Source organism: Maylandia zebra, linkage group LG1, assembly GCF_041146795.1.
Source record: "Maylandia zebra isolate NMK-2024a linkage group LG1, Mzebra_GT3a, whole genome shotgun sequence".
Taxonomy (NCBI): domain Eukaryota; kingdom Metazoa; phylum Chordata; class Actinopteri; order Cichliformes; family Cichlidae; genus Maylandia; species Maylandia zebra.
Window position 1 is genome coordinate 6,436,831 of NC_135167.1, and position 21,358 is coordinate 6,458,188.

Below are 21,358 nucleotides of genomic sequence, written 5' to 3' on the forward strand. Positions count from 1 at the left end.
AAAAATAATATAAAATAGTGTGCAACACCACTGAAGTTTTTTTTACCTCTCTTTTCAACCAACGGCAGTCACTCTCCTCTCCAAATAACTTCTGCTTAGCTTTCCGAGCTTCCCTCGGGTCCTCTTAATCAGCGGTCTCCACCCTTTTTTGCGCCATGGACCGGTTTATGCCCGACAATATTTTCACGGACTGGCCTTTAACGTGTCGCGGAAAAATGAGGGAGGGGCAAATAATCGGCTCAGTCATTTTTAATGATTGTTGAAAGCCCAGATCGTAATCGTGATTAAAATTCGATTAATTGAGCAGCCCTAGTCTCAATATACCCTCCTTTATCTTCACATAGTAGTTGCTGGAGGGGAGATATGATTGTTACAGTTTGTTTAACTTCAAATGGTAAATGGCCTGTATTTGTATAGCGCTTTTACTAGTCCCCCCTAGGGACCCCAAAGCGCTTTACACACCCAGTCATCCACCCATTCACACACACATTCACACACTGGTGGAGGCAGCTACAGTTGTAGCCACAGCTGCCCTGGGGCAGACTGACAAATAGCTCATTATTTATTTTGGACTTTGTTGAATTGTATGTTTAAACGACTAGGACACATGACACAAGGCTTTTTTTTCTACTTATCTAGCAGATACTTGTTTATGCAGATAAGGACTTTCAATGAATTTCTTTGACAGTTTAACCTCCTAAGACCCGAACTCTTTCACGACATGCATTTTTAATTTCTCTTTGATATTTGGGCTGATTGGGACCCGATGAATGTAAAAACAAAGAATTACCAGATTTTTTTTTTTTTACCTTATTTTTGTTTTTAAGAAAGATAAGAGCCACAAATGAGGATATTTGTTTAAAATTTTGATAGAACAGTAGCATTATAATGTCCTCGTAAGTGGATATCAGGCCCATGTAGAGCAAAATTGAGTATTTTGGTCTATCCATTTATCCATTCGCTTCCGCTTATCCGTTTTCAGGGTCGCGGTGGGCGCTGGAGCCTATCCCAGCTGTCATAGGGCGAAAGGCGGGGTACACCCTGGACTAGGGATGAGTATCGTTTAGGTTTTATCCAATACCAGTACCAAACCGGTACTTTTGAAACGGTGCCGGTGCTTAAACGGTGCTCAAACCGGTGCTTAAAGAATGGAGAACACAAAATTGGTCCAAAAACCTCTCATGTTCAGCTGTTTTTTTGTAAAAAGATAGCAATGTTAGCCTTTTCTGCAGCTATGGGGCATATATGGTATTGCTCTTGGCTGGAAGCAGTGCTTAAACAATGGAAAAAACACAAACTTTGTCCAAAAACCTCTCATGTTTACAGTAACTGTTTTCCACTTTTTCTTTGGTCATTTTAGCCTTTTTGGCCAGGGTGAAGGGAGTATCTGCCATCAAACAAGAAGACAGCCGCATGTAGCTATGATGATGTTTGCTAGTTCACCTTACATGCATTAATGTAATAACGTGGTTAGCCTACTAAAGGTAAATTACACACGAGCAACATTAAGCTACTCACGCAGAGAAGAACGGCTGCTGCTGCCATTAAATACGGTGCATTTCTTTGCTTTTTAAAAAAAACGCTATGCGTCGCCAGGTGTTTCATCAGATTCGAGGTGTTAGCTCCTTTGCACAGTATCACCTTAAAGCATTTGTTGCAGGCTGCTGAGTTTGCATCTTTTGCTGTGAAATACAGCCAGACTTTTGACCGCTTTGCCTTGGGCATTTTTAATCTGTTGCTCTGCTCTAAAGTACCTGGACCCGCCTACTATCCTCGGAAACGTAAAATGATTGGCTAGAATCTAAAGTGTATCACAGCTCAGGAAAGAAAAGCACCGAAATAAAGCACCGAAATGTGCGCTGCTTTTCGGTCTGGTTACTACCGTTTATGTCAGAACCGATACCGGTACCCATCCCTACCCTGGACAGGTCGCCAATCTGTCGCAGGGCTAACACACAGAGACAGACAACCATTAACACCTAGTGGCAATTTGGATTATCCAATTAACCTATCCCCACAAGCTGCATGTCTAGCTTGGGCAGTGGGAGGAAGCCGGAGTACCCGGAGGGAACCCACGCAAACACGGGGAGAACATGCAAACCCCACACAGAAAGACCCCGGCCTGATGGTGGAATTGAACTCAGGACCTTCTTGCTGTGCGGCAACAGTGCTAACCACTGTGCCACCATGCTGCCCTATTTTGGTCTAAATAACCCAAAATGTGATGTCCACATATGTGGACGCCAGGTCCTAGGAGGTTAAAGAGAGAGCACCTACCTCAGTTTGGTCACCGAATGGCAGAATCTTCAGGTCAGCTCTGAGGCTACAGACATCCACAACCCTGTCATATCTGTGGAGTGACAATGTAAGATAGTGCCCTGATTGAGAGAAATATAGTGTATCGAACAGAACCATTTAAATAATTCTAAAAATCCAATGAGTCCAATAACATATGTAATCAGGATAAGCACTGGTCTCTGGAAAACTTTTCTTTGAAAAAGAATTCCTTTAATTTGCTCAGACATATGGTGCCTGGTGGTTTATGAGAGGTTATGAAAGGGCCCTTTCACTTTCTGTTAAGTCAACACTACAGAGGTCAGCAAGTTTCCCTTCTCACCATCACTAAATTGAACTTCCTATTAGGGATGCACCGATACCGGTATCTGGTATCGGCCTCGATACCACATTTTCTAAAGTACTCGTACTCATTAAAAGTCCCCCGATACCGGGAACCGATACCACGGTCTGAGACCTGTCTATGTTTGAGCGGCATGTAAGGGGTTAATCACAAGCGCCAAGTGCCCGCCCCCAGGCCCCGGCTGCAGTTCAGAGCGGGGAGAAGGCAAGGCGAGACATGTCAGCTGTGTGGAACTATTTCAAAGTGAACGAAGACGTGAAAACAAAGGCGGACTGCAAATTGTGCTCAGCGAAATTGTCCAGAGGAGGCTCAAAAGGTAGTGCATTTAACACAAGTAATTTAATCAAGCACCTAAAACCCCAACACGACAACAAGTACAAAGAGTTTACCCACGCTTATTTACCCATGCTTATTAGCACAGAGGAGCATAGCTGATGCTATAGCAGTGGGACGGAAACTAGTTGGGCATTTTAAACATTCCGCCTTAGCCTACTCCTGCCTCGAGGACATTCAGGGACAGCTCAACCAGCCAATAAAGAGACTGCAGCAGGACCTACAGACGCGCTGGAACAGCACGTATTACATGCTCCAGTCCCTCATTGAGCAAAAGCGAGTGCTGGAGGTGTATGTGTCCGAGCACGAACTCCCTGACTATCTCACCGCTCACCAATGGGCTCTTATGGAGACGACTGTTGCCATCCTCGCCCCCTTTGAGGAACTAACTAAAAAAGTGAGCAGCTATGACGCACTAGCCTCTGATGTCATCCCAGCTGTGACTGTGCTAGTGAGACTTCTAAACAGAGAAACAGATGAGGACCACGGCGTCAAGGCAATGAAAGCAACCTTACAGGCAGCTGTCAAGAAGCGCTTCAGTGACGTCGAGACCAACCCACTGTACTTCATCTCCACCATACTTGACCCAAGGTAAAGTCTGTGTGCTATAGGTATTCAATGATAAACTACAGTACTAAATGTAAGATTATTTTACATCTGAAATATTATATATTTGTAACTAAAATACACAAATACAAATGTATGCAATATATATAATATGAAATACATTTCCCTTATTACTACCAGAAAGTCAAATGGCTGGCATTTGTCAATGAGTAAGTACTTGGTATCGGTATCGGCGAGTACTGAAATGCAAGTACTCGTACTCGTTTTCCAAAAAAGTGGTATCGGTGCATCCCTACTTCCTATTGTAACCCTGTCAGATAATGAAGATGACCTCCACCTTTATTACATTCTTATCAGATGCAAATTCACAAAGATAAGATGAACTTTCTCCTAGTTAAACATTTTTCATGTAAGGTAAAGTCACAGGGAATATATAGTCAAATCTAAAACGCTTGCCCTCATTTTCATAGTCTTGGTTGGTGCAGTAACTAAAATCATATTGCCCCAAATGAAATCTCCTTATTTTATAATAATACCTGTTCTTTTCATATTCAAGTCTTAGCTACTCAAAAATAGTGACAAGCGCTGATTTATGTTAAATTATCAATTACTTGGTTTGGTCAAAAGGTTCCCCCATGAGGATATTTTCTTGAACAGTTCCGTGGAAAATCCAGGCCTGCTGGGAGACGTAAGCAAATGTCCCATCGGCTGTGATGGAGCCCCGAAGAAGGTGCATCTAAAAGATAAAATCAAGGAGACAGAAAAGCTATATTTACTGGACATTTTATGTACGGTTAGAAATAGTAAAAACTTCTTCTTTCTCCTCCTTCGTCTCTTGTTAGACCTTATCAAGGCTGATCGTATGCCCTATTCATATATATGTATTGACTTTCATCCCTTTTCTCTCCAGTGTGTACTTCCACCTCTCCAGGCTCTTTTCCACCTGCTCCACACTCTTAATAAAGATCACAGTATCATCTGCATACATCCTAGTTCACAGAGACTTCTGCCTGACCTTTTCTATCAGCATATCCATCACCACTGCAAAGAAGAAGAGGCTCAGAGCCACTCATTGATATAATCCCATTTTCACTCCTACCACAAACCTCACAACTGTCTCGTTGTCCTCGTACATGTCTTGCACCACCCTAACATATTTCTCTGCTACTGAGAGAAGTGCAGCAGCACCACAGTTTGTCTTGTGACACCATACCATAAACCTTTTCTAGATTCACACAAAGACACAGTGCAACTTCTTCTTACCTTCTCTCTACTTCTCGGTCAACAATCTCAAAGCAAACATCAAATCTATAATGCTCTTTCCTGGCATGAAGCCATCGTTCTGCTCACTGATCGTCACCTTTCTTACTAACCTACCTTCAACAATTTTTTCCTGTAGCTTTATGGTATGACTCAAAAACTTTATCACTCTCTGTCATCTACATAATTCTGAAGATAAAGTTGGAGATTACTACTATGTTTGCAAACAAACTGTAACAGCTTCCTTCTACACAAGTGTTATGCAGATAAGATATGTAGAAGATTGTTTTGTTATATACTAAGATACAGCTTGACCCCTGCATGAAGAAGAAGTGCAAGCATGCAGAATTTCCCCAACTCAGACAGTGCCCTGCTTCTAGTCTCTGGATTGATAAGACTTGTTTAGCTTATCTGCTACATATATCCTGTTGAACTATGTTTGACCTGTGTAGGGTGACTAGTTTTCTGTCTTGCAACAGGGTAACAACCTATACAGGTGGGGTCTGCTTCCCCTGTTCCAGAGAATTCCTCACTTCAATCCTGCATGCCTTGTACTGACTGAATTCCTTCATGCAAGAATAAACCTCGCAAATGAACTCCAGTAGTAGGACTTATTTAATCGACTACATTTAAATAACAGACATTAGCTGAATCCTAGTAGCATTAGCACAAGTTTTGCCTAATAACGTGTCTTCAAGCTAACAAAACAAAAAGAAGAAAAAGGTTATTACACTTTTGCACATCACCCTTGCCCTGGTCATAAATGCCTTTCAAGTCTTCATCCTCTTCATAGCTGCCCTCACCTTCTTATTAATCCCCTGCACTTCCTGATTCACAAACTTTCCTCCAACAGTCCTCCTGTTTCGCTCACTGTCTACATTCACTGAATCCTCAAGGTCCTCGTTCTATCTTCTCAACGCATGCAAATAACGAAAGAGTGAACAAAAATAAATAAAAGAAAACTATAAAGAAACGATACAAAATAACAGAAAAGGACAAAAACACAAAAGAGAAAGCAACCTGTTCCAAAATGCTGGAAATCAGTGATGTCTTTCCACTTCCCACATTCCCACAGACACCGAGCAGGTTGCCCTTCGGGAAATACCAGAGACAATCAGTTTACTTTTAATAGAATGCAGATAACCTGAGATATCATTATCAGAATTGAATCACACCTTAGGCAGTGTGAAGGAGATGTTTTTCAATGCTGATGAGGATTCAGTCTCAGCTGTCTTGTGTTCTGACACTCCGCTGGCTGTGCTGGGTGGGGGGGAAGACTGGCTTTCAGGTCTGGTCCAGGAAAATGTAGCATTTTTCATCACTATAGCCGAGTCATTATCTACCTTTTTCATCAGGTAGGGCTCAGGATTCTGGATCAGCAAAATTTTCTGAAATAACAACAAACAGCATTTACAAGCTTATCTGTGTTTTTCTGTTGATATTTCTGAATGAAAGTCAGATACAAGGTGTGACAAAAGCAAGGGTTAAAGTAAGACAGGAATCAAAGCAGCGTTAAACCAGATTTGTGATGCAGGTTGACAATATATCTTATATTTAAAAGATGTGTACCTGAGATGACCTTATCATGCATAGCATCTGCCACTGGCAGCCAGCAGTACAAAAAAAATAAAACTGTGATTTTAGAAACGTCTGAATTGTGAGGTTTTGGCTCGCTTGTACATATGCTGACTTCATTGTTTGAAAGTGTGTTCATATGAGCATGCATCAGTGTAAGAATATATATGACAAAAGACACAAAAAGCACAATAGAGTCACTACATGAATTGTTAACAGTTACAGAGGGCACAAAACAAATAATTTACCCTTAATCGTTTTAGTGCTACAACAGCCTCAGCTGTGGCCTTCACAGACGGGGGCAGGACAAGGAGGGAGAACCTCATGCAGTTGAAGATGCCAATTGTGGTAAAAGCCTAGTAAAAACAAAGAATTATGTTAAGACACTATATATGATTATGGAATGCAAGAAAATCATGTTGATATTAAATGGGCCACAGCAATCTGGTTTAGCACAATCGCAATTAAAGGAATGCAATAAACCTTTATTTCATTATCTTATGACTCATATCCAAACAGTCTGAGTTTCAGAACTGCAGAATCTCAGACTTGTTACTTTAAGTTGACATGTTAGTTAAAGGTGTTTTTCCGCCTGTACAGTTTTAGTATACTGCTGTAGTACTCACATCAGAAGTGCTGAGAGGTAACCCCAACAAAGTGTGAACCAGAAAGGTGAGGATAGTGGCAATGGAGGGTAGGATGTTGGCGATGCTTATATTAATAGTCTGGACATAACTGACCTTCTGTAGTTGTTTCTTTTCATTTTTCCTTAAGCCTGTAAGAATTAAAAGTTTTTCATTAGTTAACTTTATCTTTAGTGACTTACCTTTTTTCTTTACTGTAGTTCTTTAGTGAGCACCTTAGTAATGAGAAATAAGGCATTCAGATGACTACATTATGATCATTTTTTAAACAAGAAACTACCAAGAGTACAGACTGAAGACCTAGACCTCACAGTGTTGATAAGAAAGTTAACAAGATCATAAGATACTAAAGCATATCATATTCCCACATGCACTTTACTTGTCATAGGAAAATGAGAACACGTGCCCCAGATTTGGCAGCAAGCCAATGAATGTCCATAAAAGTTCAAGGTAAATTGAAAGTAAGTGAGAGTTCAAGATGTTCTCACAAACAACTGCATGTTTTAGAGGCAGATGACTGCTTCAACTTGTAATGAAGGGAGTCTAACAAATAGATATACTTGTGAGAGGTACATAAAAGTGTATGGATTAGTTAGACATGAAGTCACCTTACTCATTATAGATCTGTAGTTGCGGTCAGAAGTTCACATACACTCATGAATGTCATTGTAATTTAGGGCTTTAACTATTTCTTTAAACAGTTCTGTCTTTGGGATGTAATGACGGTGTTGATGGTTCTACAATGTGTTTTCACTTGACTGGACCAAAACCTATTATTATCTCGTTAGTGATAATGATTAATGGCAACTTTTAGGTTCTTTTTGCCAGCATAAAAAGGATTTCATTAACAACAATCATTGGACGGACCAATACTCAGAACAATGGGGAAGAGAAAGAACTCAGTGAAGATCTCAGAAAGAGAAGTATTGATTTACACAAGATGCAGATTCCAAGATCATCATTTCAAACAATTCTAAGTACAAGAACATCGACATCAGTTTTCACAGTGAAGTGAGTTATAGCTTCATGGACTGAGAGGCTGCCAACCAAGAAAGAAGCCCCTGCTTCAAAATCGACACCTTCAGACTTGACTGAAATTTGCACATGGAAAAGCCAAATGCCCTCTGGAAAAAAGGTTTTATGGTCAGACAAGACAAAGATTGAGTTATTTGTCCATGGTGATAAGAGATACGCTTAGAGAAGTAAAGATGAGGCTTTCAAACCTAAGATAATAGTACGAGCTGTAAAGCATCGTTGCCTGGGGTTATTTTGTGGCCAGTGGTACCTCCAAATTCTTCCACTTTGGCACAAAATTGGTTTTGCAATGGATAAATTAGACTAACATTTAGAAGACCAGTCCAGAAGCTTAAAGCCCTAACCTCAACCCTCTTGCGGCTAGGCTTGATGATGGTGACCAAAAGCATCTGGACTTCTGATCACAACTGTACATAAGGATGCCCATACATACCATTGTGACTATATGTTTGCTGATTTTGTTTTTAAACAAATTGGTGTGTATGAATATTTCCTTGATATTTGACATACTGATTTAAAAAATATCAACATGAAACAGCTTGACATACCTGTAATCGTCTTCTCAAAAGAATCTTCCCACGCGTACATCTTGATTAGCTTTATACTGTTGAGAATCTCATTCATCGTGCGAACTCTGCTGTCAGTTATCAATAAGGACTTCCATCTGAATTTATTTATGAGCTTGGCCAAGAAAATCTACAAAAATCAAGAAAAATACATTGTAAGTGACTAAAGTTAATAAGAAGCAAAGTAATATATTTGGGATAATATAAGAAAAACACAGAAAAATCAGTTTTGCTATCTTAGCAGCTTACTAAACAAGGAAATGAGTTTATAGAAAGGTAAAACATACCGTTCTATATGCCTCAATTTTTTGTGATATAATATTTTGTTCTTATTGTTCTTATTCTTATTCTTATTCTTATTATTATATTATTGTTACAAACCTCATTTGTGCAGTTTTTTTGTTTTGTTTTGTTTTTTTTGATTATTTTTGTTTGTCTGGTTTTTGCAACATTAGTATTTGCCATTATTTTTCATTAGCTCATATTAAACACATACTTATATTTCATTATTGGTCAGTATTAAGTTTTAGATATTAAGAATTTTATGCTAGCAAAAAAGAGTTGCTGGCATAAAAACAAACTATTTGCATTCTCGCAAACACCTCCCCCCTGATCAAGCTTCCTAAAGAACTATGGAGTCTCCACAGGGAACCTCTTCCAGGACCCTAGCCACAAAATAGGCCAAACATTTTTGAACAATGATGTAATTTATGTAATTTTGCCTGTCTACACTATCACTATGCACAAGGTGCAAAAGCTTTCCCCTAGGCAGTACATTAGGACTTTTAATTGAGCCCTTGTTTTTCCCTTTTCCTGGGTCAGAATTGTAGTGGGAAATTCTACAAGAACATATTGTCCTGAGCAAAACAGCTCCCAGGAATATACAAATTCTTTACAACATTAAGGTTAAAATCATTTCTGTTGCTAACATCAAATTTGAAAATATAGCATATAAGCATACAATTTCCAAAATTTGGATTTGCTAACTTTCCACTATTTTCAGTTAAAATAAGAACCAACTTTATTTTCACAGCTTCTAATGTAAAGATATGTCAGATTTATGTGAAATATACACAGACCTGTACAGGGACAAAAATCAGGTATGTGAAGATTCCAGTCAGTGCGGTGTAGCCCAGGATGTAGCATATGTAGACAATACACAAAACATAGAGCACTGTGCTAGACAGCACAAAGCTCCCAAACACTACAGCCTCGAACATTCTCTGGCCATCACTGGTCAAAATGTTAATCATCTAGACAGCAGAAAGATATGAAGAAAAGTTAATTAGGAATTGCATCAAAACAAATTTCTTTTATGTCAAAACAAGTTCAAATTATTTGTAGCACTATTGACTCACAAGATAATTTATAATACATTATGGAGGGATAGAAAGAAGAATACATGAGATATTAAAAACATGTAAAACATATGTATACACGTCAAAATATAAAGCATGCTCATTCAAGATAGAATATAGCAACAAAGACAAACAAGGGTTGCTTTTCATGTTCACAGATAGCAGACATTACATCTGGTCCACTAATGTCTACCATGGACACAAACAGCACCCCACATCCAAGTTTGTTCCACTACAGCGTGGGTGAAAGCAATGTCAAAGTTTTTTAAAGCAAAAATGAAATCTTTGCTAAAAAAGACATTAGCATATTTTTGTTACACTGGCCTCTGTAGGCTATCAGCTGTAAGAATATTGTACAAGTGGATAAAATTACTTTAGAATCAATTACAAGAGCATTAAAACTTTCTCAGACAAATGTGGCTATATTGCATTTGCCATAGAAGTGAGAACTAGTCTTTACCTCTCCCATTGAAACACCGCTGTATACCCGCAGCGATATGATTTTCTGAAAAGCCACTGTAGAGAAAGCCCCTTTCAGTCTCACTGCTGTGCGCAGGTTTATTGACCACAGCAAGGATATTAGGAGAGCTTTGCAACATTCTGTGGTGAACAGACCAATGGACAAACCAACACCATAGGACACTGTGTTGGACACGGACTCCTCTGGGTTTTCAATATAATTTAAGATCATGCTGATCAGTACAGCCTGAAAGAACAGGGAGAAAATGGTTAGTGACACTTAAATAACATGAATCTTTAAGATCAAATTACATATTTTATATCACCATGGACTGAGAGGGTGCAGAGAAAGAACGAAGACCCTGCTGCAAAATCGACACATTCGGGTTCGACTGAAATTTGCAGCTGCCCACATGGACAAGTCGAATGCCATCCATGAACAAATTACACGGTCAGACAAGAGCAAGACTGAGCTATTTGGCCACAATAACAAGAGATACATTTAGAGGAGTAAAGCAGAAACTCTCAAAGCTAAGAACACTGTACCAGCTGTCAAGCAAGGCAATGGAGGCATAATGCTATGAAGCTGTTTCCCTGCACAATGTACAGACTATCTCCAAATTTTTCAACTTCATCTTAACAGATACATGGTAAAAACTTGGACAAAGTTGTTTTTTTCAACAGGACAATGATCTGGGTCTGTGCCAGAAAATCAACCAATTTAAATGAACTGTACTAGTTCTGTGAAGAAAAGTATTGAAGTTTGATGATGGCTACCAAAAGCATCTAGCTGAGGTGCAAATTGCTCGGGAAATTTAACAAAAAATGAGTGTAAGTATATTTTTAGGCTTGTAGGTATACTTTTAACCCTGTGGGGATTTGAAAAAATCTGAAATGTTTTCAAACTTACGCACCCAATTTTTAAAGTCATTAATGATGTGTGCTGTACAATAGTTCCACCCTGAAAAATGAAATAGTTCAAAGAAAATAAAAGAGGCACAGAATTACCGTGACATTCATCCCCTTGATGAGTGTATGTAAACTTCACCACAGATGTACATATTAGTTATTATATATTGCTACACTTTCAGGTACTACTTTTCAGAACAAAATGTGCTTTCATCACAAGATCTGAGATTAAAATCATTGTTTCTTTGTTTTTTTTTACTTATGTGCACCTTCAGATGACTTGATGAGATGGTTCCTCTCTAAATTACTCAGATGCGACATTTAGAAATGGCAGAAATGCCTTTGGACAAAACTGGTTTCCACTGTATACAGCTGGGATTGTTCATGTTCTAATATCTAAGAACATGAAACACAGAGATGATGACTCACCGGGCCCAAAAATGCTGAAACCATGGCAAGAATACCAATAATGACAGAAACAATCAGCCTGGTTCGTTGAAAGTGAAAGGCCACACGAACCAGTGAGGCTTTTTCCAGACCCCTCTTTGCCACTTCTTCATCCCAGAGTCTCTGAAACCTGTCAGACACTTACAATCAGGACCTACTCACCCAGCAGTCTGTTTTTCTTTTAAATATTATAGGTACTTAGTAAATTTCAAGTACTTTTCCAACTGTCACTATGTCTTTGGATTTTGACTGTGATCCCCCTGACTGATTTTTGGATATGTTGTGTTTAAATCTGAATATAATATGAAGAGAAAAGACCTTTGTGCACTGGTGTCAGCAATATCAAAAGGAGACAACTTTAGCTCGGAGATGTCCAGCTTATTCCTAAAAATGGACCACATCAAGGGGGTCATCCAGGCAAAAGTCATGAAGGACAGGAAACCTGCATTGTCCACAGGGTGGGGCCTAAATATAAAGCAGACATAAAATGTTGTGTGAAAGGAGGGCATTAATAGATTTCCAAGTATAAAGTATTTATATGGAAACAAATAACTAGCCATCAAATATTATCTAAGTTCATCTAAACGATCAAGTTTGATATTGACACTGACTGTGGTGAGGAAAAACGCAAGGGCTTGAGCATCTGCAAGCTCTGCTGATATTTTCTAAATGAGGAAGGGTGATCCCTTTCACAGCTGTGCACACAAGGATCATCTGGATTGATGATCTCAGATCCAGTTCGCCACTGGACACCATCGTCTGCCTAAACAGTCAAAAAAGCAAAAAGAAAGTATAAGACAACCAGTAAAAAAAGCAGAGTGGATGAAAGACTGAGGTTGTGCCTTAGTCAATAGCTAAATGTCTGAAATTAGCTAAGCATCTAAAAGGAAAGCAGGATGTGGATGATGGAAAAGATGTCAGGAAGTAAAAGCAACATGTAAATTTGCTGTTTGTTTAGTACTTACAAAGGAGAGTCTTCGAGTGCCATTCTCCTCCAGAGAATATTTTTTCTTCATTTTGTTCTATGTTAAAAGAGACCAAACCACAAAGTTGAAATGATACTAACCAACATGATAATTCAAGTAGAAATGTCTAATTTAAGAGCATTATTTACCAGAATCAGAAACAGGAGGCTGTAATACATCACACATGTAATGCTGGTTTTAAACTGCCCTGCCTTAAGTCCAGACCTGTTACTCACTCAAAACATTTAATGTGTTGTGAAACAAAAATAAAACAAAAAAGGCTGTGAACTGGTAAGCAGCTGAAATCCTCCATGAAGCTAGAATGTCCTTTTAAGAATCATTGAAAGGCTGAAAAAATGGGTTGGTGTATTTGGAAGTGCATTAGAGTGGTTCTCCTCTTATCTCCATCACCGATCCTTTTCTGTGGCAGTCTCCGATTTTAGGTCATCCTCTACCTCCCTTACTTATGGTGTCCCTCAAGGGTCAGTCTTGGGGCCTTTATTGTTTTTAATTTATCTTCTCCCCCTCCAGCATATAATGGGCTCTTTTGAGGACATTTCTTATCATTGTTATGCTGATATTCAGTTGTACGTTTCTTTTATGCCCGAGGATTTATCTAAGCTTCAGCGTCTGAATGATTGCTTAGATTTGATCAAACGTTGGATGGCTGCAAATTTCCTCCAACTCAACGAGGGGAAAACCGAAGTCCCCGTATGCGCCCCTGATAGGTTTCTATCACAGATAGTGAAAGCCCTTGGTCCTCTCTCACTTTATGTTAAATCCTCTATCAGGAATTTAGGTGTCACCTTTGACTCGAGTCTCACATTGGATGGGCATGTGAAATCTCTGGTTCGGTCTTGTTTTTATAATTTAAGAAATGTGGCTAGGCTAAGCCCGATTTTATCTCGCTCTGAACTTGAGATATACATGCATTTATTTCGCCACGCTTGGATTATTGTAATTCGCTGCTTACGTGTCTAAACAAAGGTTCTCTAACCACTGCAGAGCAGTACCACAAATGCCTATCCAGTGTTCCATTCGAGATAGTAAAATATTGCCAAAGACTGTGTCAAAGGCAGCTGTTAAGTCTAGGTGAACCAAGATCACATGATCCTGAATCTGTAGCCAGGAGAATGTCATTAACAACCCTATGCAACGCAGATTCTGTGCTATGCAGAGATTTAAAAGCAATCTCAAAGACATTATTTTTAAATTTAAAAAGTTTTCAACTGACAAGCAATTTTCTCCAGAATTTTACAGAAAAGAGTAAGCTTGCAAATAGGCCTAAAATTTGATAAAATGGCGGGCTATTTTTCTGAAGCAGAGGTTGAGCTGTAGCATGCTTAAAGGTTTTAGGAAAAGTACCAGATAAAAAACTGGTATTAATAATAGCTAGAACAGATAGACCAAGAGTAGAAATGACCTCTAATAATTGAGGTGGAGCAACATCAATAGGGAAACCTGAGGGCTTCAGATGGCAAACAGAGAGAAAGTTACAGGCTCAAACTGGTAGAAAGCAACAGAGCAAAGAACAAGGGCTTGAATGGTAAAGAGTAGGTGGTGTCATCTGAGCCCTGGCATTATTCACCTTTTCCACAAAGAAATTCAAAAATCCCTCACATGGCTCAGGGGAGCTAACAATGTGTGAACAGTAGAAGCAGACAGCTAAAGACAAGTTCATCAATTATTAACATCTATTTTAATGGATGACACATTTCAAGAATTTCCCATTTTAAATATAGTTAAACTAAATCTTGCTTAAAACTTAAACTGACTCATCAGAACATGAGGTGAGGTCTGGAAAAAGCATAATTTTAAAAGGTTTTGTACAGTACCAATTAACCATTCATTTGAAGGTTTAGTTAATGAATGGTTAACCAGTCATATGAATGGTTAACTGCTAGTTAGTATGTCCAAATTTTGGACCGATATTGAATCTGAAGAAAACAAGTTTTTTTTTTCTGAATAAAGAATTCTGTTCATCCATAACTAACACCTGAATATAAAGTGTTAATGAATGAACAGTGTCCTCATACCTGCCTCTCAGCTAAATCATCTGCACAGAATACAACAGGTCCTCTACTAATCAGATGGTTATTAGTTCGATCCAAGGCTTTTCCAGTCTGCATGCCAAATATCCTTGGGCAAGATACTAACCCCAAGTTGCTTTGTGATGCATCCATCAGAGTATGAATGTGTGTGAATGTTAGATAGAAAGTACTTAAATACATAATAGGTGTGTGAATGGGTGAATGAGGCATGTTGTTGAATCAGTTCATTTATACCATTTAGATATGTTTAAGCTTAAAATCTTATCAACTTAAAGACTGCACATGCAGATTACAGCGCTGTTTTTGAAACATCTAACTAATAACATATAAAAAAAAACCCACTAACTATTCCTAACTAAATTATTAATAAATAAACATTAAGAATATTAATAGTAACTGTAATTTATTTTGGTAATGATTTCTTAAAAATGAAGTTAACTATAAAACACAATCAATGAAAACTGACAATCATAAAATACAAGCACAAACTAAAAAGATCAAAACTGAGCTAAACTAATTTACAGTAAACACAGTGAAACTTTTCCTGTCTGAATGAATGAATTAAATTAATCTAAAAAAATCTGAACAATACCTCTGTGTGGAGAACAAGGGAGACACACTGCCGCTAGTCAACACTGACAGTGAGTGAAGCAGCATTTTACTCTGCCTTGCATAACCTTTATGGAGATCAAAGGTTAGCCTGTTTAGAGGTGATTGCCATTCTTCGTTCTAACTGGACAGCTTAGTCACAATGACAAATCATTTAAAATCAGTGGTAACACTTAATAATAATGACACGCTATTGGGCATTAGTAAAGTATTAGTAAGTGCTTAATTCATTTATAAAGCATTATTCCTCCTTAGTCTGTATCAATACAGATATACATGTGATGTCTCATCATGGAGCAAGGTGTGAAAAAAGGCATGGGTCATTATCAGCAGAGGTTATTGGGTGAGGTGACCTCGATAGGTCATCATGTGAACTTTTGATGTCATCTCCATAGCTCACCATGTGACTTATTGAGGTCACCTGATTATGTCTACTGCACATATGCATTCAAGATTATACATCAATTGATGCATCAATTGATGTATGATGTGCCATTCTGAGTTTTTATTGAATTTGACTGAATGAGGAGGAGGAGACCATCCAATACTTCTTTTATTTCAGCCGTGTTCACCAGACACCGTTCTTTCTAATTCAGGAGCACTCTGGAATTGAACCTGACTGGATGCTGACTCATCTCACTAAAAGCTCACTAACACAAACCAGAGCAACACTGAACCTCAGGAATGAACTAAAGAACTTTCAAACATCCCAGTAATCCTCACTAATGTTTTATCATGACCTTATTCATATTTTATTTTAAATGACAAACCTTAAACGTTATATTACCCAGTTACCCAACTGCTCATTCTCTCTTAAACTCCTCTTACAGACTTAGACTCTCATCCTACCAATGTTTTAGTATTCTGCAAACCTCAAGTGGACTATGTTTGCATCACTCATTTTAATTATCTGTGTGTGTGTGTGTGTGTGTGTGTGTGTGTGTGTGTGCGTGCGTGCGTGTGTGTGTGTGTGCGCGCATTTAAATACTTTGTTAATCACTTTCTTAAACTTTTTAAATGATACCATGAAGATGTTATACATGTGACTGTGAATGGAGAATAAATATTTATATCTGGGGATTGAACTGGTTCTTATGTAGTGCTCTTCTATTCTACCTGAGCACTCAAAGCGCTTTATAAAACTTGACTCATTCACCCATTCTTACGAGCACGCTTTTTTAAGTAGATGAGTTACTCTACCTCCTGAGCCACAGCTACAGACTAAGGACGACTAATGCTTTATAAATGATGAATTAAGCACTTCCTAATATCTTATTAATGCATAATAGTGTGTCATTATAAAGTAACTACCTGATAAAGACCAATATGTGTGTCATTATCCTTAAATCAAACTTACACTGAAGAATTAAACAAATAAAATCTAGATTTTAGGTTTTTCTGTCTTCTAACTTAATGTATTGGGGAAAGCATGCAACTATTCTGATAAATCTCACAAAACAAACGGCCATGTGAACATACAAACCACGCTCAGTGGTAACCTTTTATGTCAAGGTATCCCTCTTTCTGATGACTCTGTGTGGACTGGTGATGTCTAAAAGAAGAAAAGAAAAGAAGAAAATATCATTTGCTAATAATACCACTACTAACATTTATCTGCAGGTAGATAGGACAGTAAATTCTGTGCCTTCTCAAACAGCCACCAGTTGTTTCATATTACATTCCTGACTGTGCCATATGGTGGGATTAAAGGGGAATTGCATCAGTTTTACATGTCAAAATTAATGTATTTGCATGGGAGGAGCCTCATACAGCTGGAGGAACTGTGTCATGTTTGAAGGATATTAGCGTTTAGTTAGTCTACAAATTGTAAAATCAAGGTATTCAGTTGAGTGGGTATAAAATTCAAGATACCTCTTCTTCCAATAAAGTGGACTTATCTAAGTCATCTCAACATGTTTTTACATATGAGGGAAAAATCATAATATATCAGATAGGGAACCAATGACACCCTGTGAGCAAGCACTTCCAAATGCCACACATTTAACTGAGTGGCTCATTACAGTTTCCATTTGGATTTGTCAAGCAAATTAACATTTGATATTAATAGATAGATGAGAACACAGTTGATGTTAAGAGGTTAAATATTTATACTGTGCTTTCCGACTCCACATTAAAGTAAAGAGACCATTTCATGCCAGGATACGGAAAAGGTGAAGACATTAATTATTCAGTACAACCTTCATAAATCTCACTGGTAACTGCTGTGTTGGTGGCTGTCATGATAGCATAATATCATTCATGAAAATAGTTTGAAGAAAATAGTTCTTAAATTGTTTAGCACTGACTTTATTGTTTGTTATTTACGGAAGAGGATTAGGGCCACTGGAAAAAAAAATCGGAGAAAAAAGCCAGAATTCTGACTTTTTTCTCAGAATTCAGGAAAAGAAGAAAAGAAAGACTTTTTTCCCCCAGTGGCCCTAATCCTCTTCCGTAGTTATTAATCAAGTGTAGATTAATTAAACTGCAAAATGGTGTTGCAGAGAGAAAAAACAACTCTAGTGGAATCAGCTAGAAGTATGCTGTCACATGCAAAGTTGCCAAACACATTCTGGGCAGAAGCTGTTGCTACTGCAGCTTACATACAGAATAGGCTCCCAACACGTGCTTTAAAGAATGAAACACCCTATCAGAGATGGTATGGAAAAAATCAGACATTAGCCATATGAAAGTATTTGGTTGTGTTGCTTATGCTCATGTTCTAGACACAGAGAGAAAGAAGCTGGAAAAAATGCAGTGAAAGTTCGTTTCCTGTGATAGGCAACCAATGCAAAAGGCTACCGACTGTGGGATGAAGAAAAAGGAAAAATACTGATTCGACGAGATGTGGTCTTCAATGAAACAGAGTTTAAATGTAAACAAAGTGAAAATGATCTCTGTTTGGGGAATGAGGTGACACTACACACGGGTGAAAGACAAACAAGTACTGAGGAGGCTGTCACCAGTGAGGCTGTAAAAGGAGATCAGCGGATCAGAAGACCTCCAAAGAGATGTGGATTAGAGGAGTTTGTTGATGTAGCTACAGTTGATCCTTGTAGCGGCAACCTTCGGTCCTTCTTTGCCGCTTCTGCAGGACGTAAAGTTTCTGACTCGTGCTCTTGTTAAGTCGCTTGGATGCCTTCCGGTAGCAAAAACGAGGCGAAGGAAAAAAGGGGCAAAACATTTATTCTCCATACAAATCGAAAGGTACAAAACAAATGCCTCTGGTGGGAGCTCCGTTTACATTCCCTTTATGTTACAACAAAAAATAACATTAAAACGGCGATGGTCAGAAAACTGTTGCTCCATGTCTTGCTTGCTTACCTAACCTTTTACCCACACCCCTCCGCATGCGGGCCAAATATACACCCCCTTTACGACATCTATCAACACTTTACAACAACAACAGACTAACAAAGCAGGATTAATTTATGGAGCACAGCCTATTACATTATAACATAAAATGATCAAGATTATAATAGAAACTTAAAGATCATGACAAATACTTAACTATGGCATGATGTAACTGAGTAAAATATTGGCCTGGACTTGGCTCCAACAATCATTATGCGAACATCTGTTGTGTCACAGAACCAAATTCACTGGAAGAGGCTATGTCAAGTCCAAATGCAAAGGAGTGGAAAGAAGCAGCTGATTTGGAATATGAGTCACTGCTGGAAAATGGCACATGGGATTTAGTGGAGCTACCAAAGGATCGCAAAGCAGTTGGATCAAAATGGGTCTTTAAAGTTAAGCATCACAGTGATGGACAAGTGGAAAGATACAAGTGCAGACTTGTTGCCAAAGGCTATTCACAGATTTATGGTGCAGACTATGATGAAACATTCTCTCCAGTTGTACGATTTGGTTCAATTCGTACATTGTTATCATTTGCTGTGCAAAACAATCTAAATGCGCATCAAATGGATGTCGTGACTGCATTCTTGAATGGACACCTGGAAGAGGAAATCTACATGGAGAAGCCAGAGGGTTACATCAAACCTGGGCAGGAACATCAAGTGTGCAAACTAAACAAGTCAATATATGGACTGAAGCAGTCTCCACGTTGCTGGAGCAAAGCTTTTACAGAGTTCATGAAAAGCATTGGTTTTACACAGAGTACTTCAGATCAGTGTGTGTTTGTTAGAACAGGTCAGGAGTTGGAAATATTGGCTATTGATGATCTGATTTTGATTACAGAATCAGCAGAGAGCATGAAGAACTTAAAGGACACTCTGAAGAAACACTACAAAATGAAGGACATGGGTGAGCTATCCTACATTCTGGGCATCTCAGTGGTCCAAGACAAGGCCAAAAACCATGTTGTGCTTCATCAGAGACAGTATATTGAAAACATACTACAAAAGTATGGAGTGGACAGTGCCAATCCAGTAGCAACTCCAGCTGACACAAATGTCAAATTAAGAAAGAGTGATGATGTCAGTAAACCTGCAAACCCAAGCATGTATCAGTCAATGGTTGGAAGTTTATTGTATTCTGCCATAGCCACACGACCAGATATAGCGCAAGCAGTGAGTGTGTTGTCAAGATTCAATGCAAACCCAAACACTACACACCTTACAGCTGTGAAAAGAATCCTGAGATATTTGAAAGGAACTCTAAACCTGGGACTCAAATATCAAAGAACAGAAACAGGAACCTTGGTTGGGTATTCAGATGCTGATTGGGCAGGTGATCAGGATGATCGACGTTCTACAACTGGAAACATCTTTCTACTTGCAGGAGGTGCAGTTAGTTGGCTTAGCAAGAAACAAGCAACAGTTGCACTTTCAACTGCAGAGGCTGAGTATATTGCTTTGAGCCAAGCTGCACAAGAAGGAGTTTGGTAACCAAACCACTGCCTAGACAAAAGTTTGAGTATCTCAGAGGGAAGATTGGACTGTGTTCAGTTTAAAAGGGTTATCATATACTTAACATGCCTATACTATGCTTATGTTAAGATGGCGAGCATTTAACTGTAATGAAGAATAATAGTTTTGTCTAAGATTAACACAGTACTTTTTTGTGTGAGTTCAAAACAAAAGAGAAAATGTTTATTTTCTAGTAACACTGTGATATAGGTGCATTTTTTTTTTTTTAAAGAAATAAGCAATGGCAGTCAAGTAAGTGAACTCCATGGTAAAATTAAGTGGGATTGTTGTAATAGTAATTTTACAATGTATGTTGAAGGGATATTACTGCCCTCTGTTGGCGTGTCTGTGCATTACATGCAATAAAAGGGGTTCCTTAAAAACATCAATGGCGGCCCACTACGATTATTTATACCATATGCGAAAGCACATCACATACCAGAGGATATATGTGCACATTGTGTGATTTCAAAAATTAAAATAAAGTGCAGCAGCCTACAAGGAAGAGAGTAACCATGCTAAAAAATTGATATGCTCTTTCACTACTCAGGGATTCATGTTTGGACAGATGGCCACAGTGTCACAATTCTCTGGTTAACCTACCAATGATAAATCATCCATTTCACCAGAACAAAATTTTACTAATATTACATGACAATATTCACTGTAAGCTGTAACACCTGCAAACTGTAATTTTATGGCAAGCTAAAATATCAGTAAGTTGGACACCAAATCTACTCATAGCGTTATTTAAAAATGAAGGCTGTAAAAGCAATTCTCTCTCTCATACACACACATAACTCTCTAGACGAATAATATATGAATGTTTTAAGTCTGACTGAATAAAACAAGTCTTGTAATACTTTTCTATGTTGAGCATTTGCATACTTTTGGCCAAGCTACTATTCAGTGAAGACGTGTCTCTAATCAGTTTTTATCATTCTAAAATTGTATAAATTCTAGTTCTTCTAACGTGTTTCCTTTTTACGTTTTATGTTTTAATTCACTATTATTATTATTTCACACATTCCAAAACATTTTCGTTGTTAACTCCGACTGTTGCAAGCTTACGTG

At 38.4% G+C, this 21,358-nt stretch overlaps 2 protein-coding genes across 5 annotated transcripts in view; one reads left to right on the forward strand and one right to left on the reverse strand.

Moving 5' to 3' along the window:
• abcc12 (ATP-binding cassette, sub-family C (CFTR/MRP), member 12) overlaps nt 1-18,826 on the reverse strand; it is a 30,037-nt gene extending 11,211 nt beyond the window's left edge. The window contains exons 1-15 of one of the 4 annotated variants that reach the window (XM_014408817.4): nt 18,377-18,826; nt 16,916-16,968; nt 12,757-12,813; nt 12,403-12,554; nt 12,110-12,256; nt 11,774-11,921; nt 10,437-10,682; nt 9,698-9,871; nt 8,601-8,748; nt 7,000-7,148; nt 6,622-6,729; nt 5,974-6,186; nt 5,819-5,890; nt 4,150-4,274; nt 2,278-2,350 (exon numbers count right to left, since the gene is read on the reverse strand). In XM_014408817.4, coding sequence (XP_014264303.2) covers nt 2,278-2,350; nt 4,150-4,274; nt 5,819-5,890; nt 5,974-6,186; nt 6,622-6,729; nt 7,000-7,148; nt 8,601-8,748; nt 9,698-9,871; nt 10,437-10,682; nt 11,774-11,921; nt 12,110-12,256; nt 12,403-12,554; nt 12,757-12,807 — 1,806 coding nt within the window. In that variant the 5' untranslated portion in view covers nt 12,808-12,813; nt 16,916-16,968; nt 18,377-18,826. Of the gene's footprint in view, nt 1-2,277; nt 2,351-4,149; nt 4,275-5,818; nt 5,891-5,973; nt 6,187-6,621; nt 6,730-6,999; nt 7,149-8,600; nt 8,749-9,697; nt 9,872-10,436; nt 10,683-11,773; nt 11,922-12,109; nt 12,257-12,402; nt 12,555-12,756; nt 12,814-15,399; nt 16,660-16,899; nt 17,720-18,376 lie in introns of those variants that run through there. The other 3 variants (XM_076890224.1, XM_076890253.1, XM_014408815.4) reach the window with 3 other exon arrangements.
• LOC143421466 (zinc finger BED domain-containing protein 4-like) lies at nt 1,853-21,074 on the forward strand. Its single transcript, XM_076890762.1, has 2 exons — nt 1,853-3,562; nt 19,614-21,074. The coding sequence occupies exons 1-2, from the start codon at nt 3,222-3,224 to the stop codon at nt 19,681-19,683; spliced, it is 411 nt and encodes a 136-aa protein (XP_076746877.1). The 5' UTR covers nt 1,853-3,221; the 3' UTR covers nt 19,684-21,074.
• Nucleotides 21,075-21,358: the final 284 nt, after the last annotated feature.

Excerpts from the sequence above, each read along its gene's own strand:
- LOC143421466 (XM_076890762.1), top strand. The coding sequence starts at position 3,222 with ATGCTCCAGTCCCTCATTGAGCAAAAGCGAGTGCTGGAGGTGTATGTG. Across the intron at positions 3,563-19,613 it reads TCCACCATACTTGACCCAAG|AATCAGCAGAGAGCATGAAG; the intron begins GTAAAGTCTGTG and ends TTTTGATTACAG.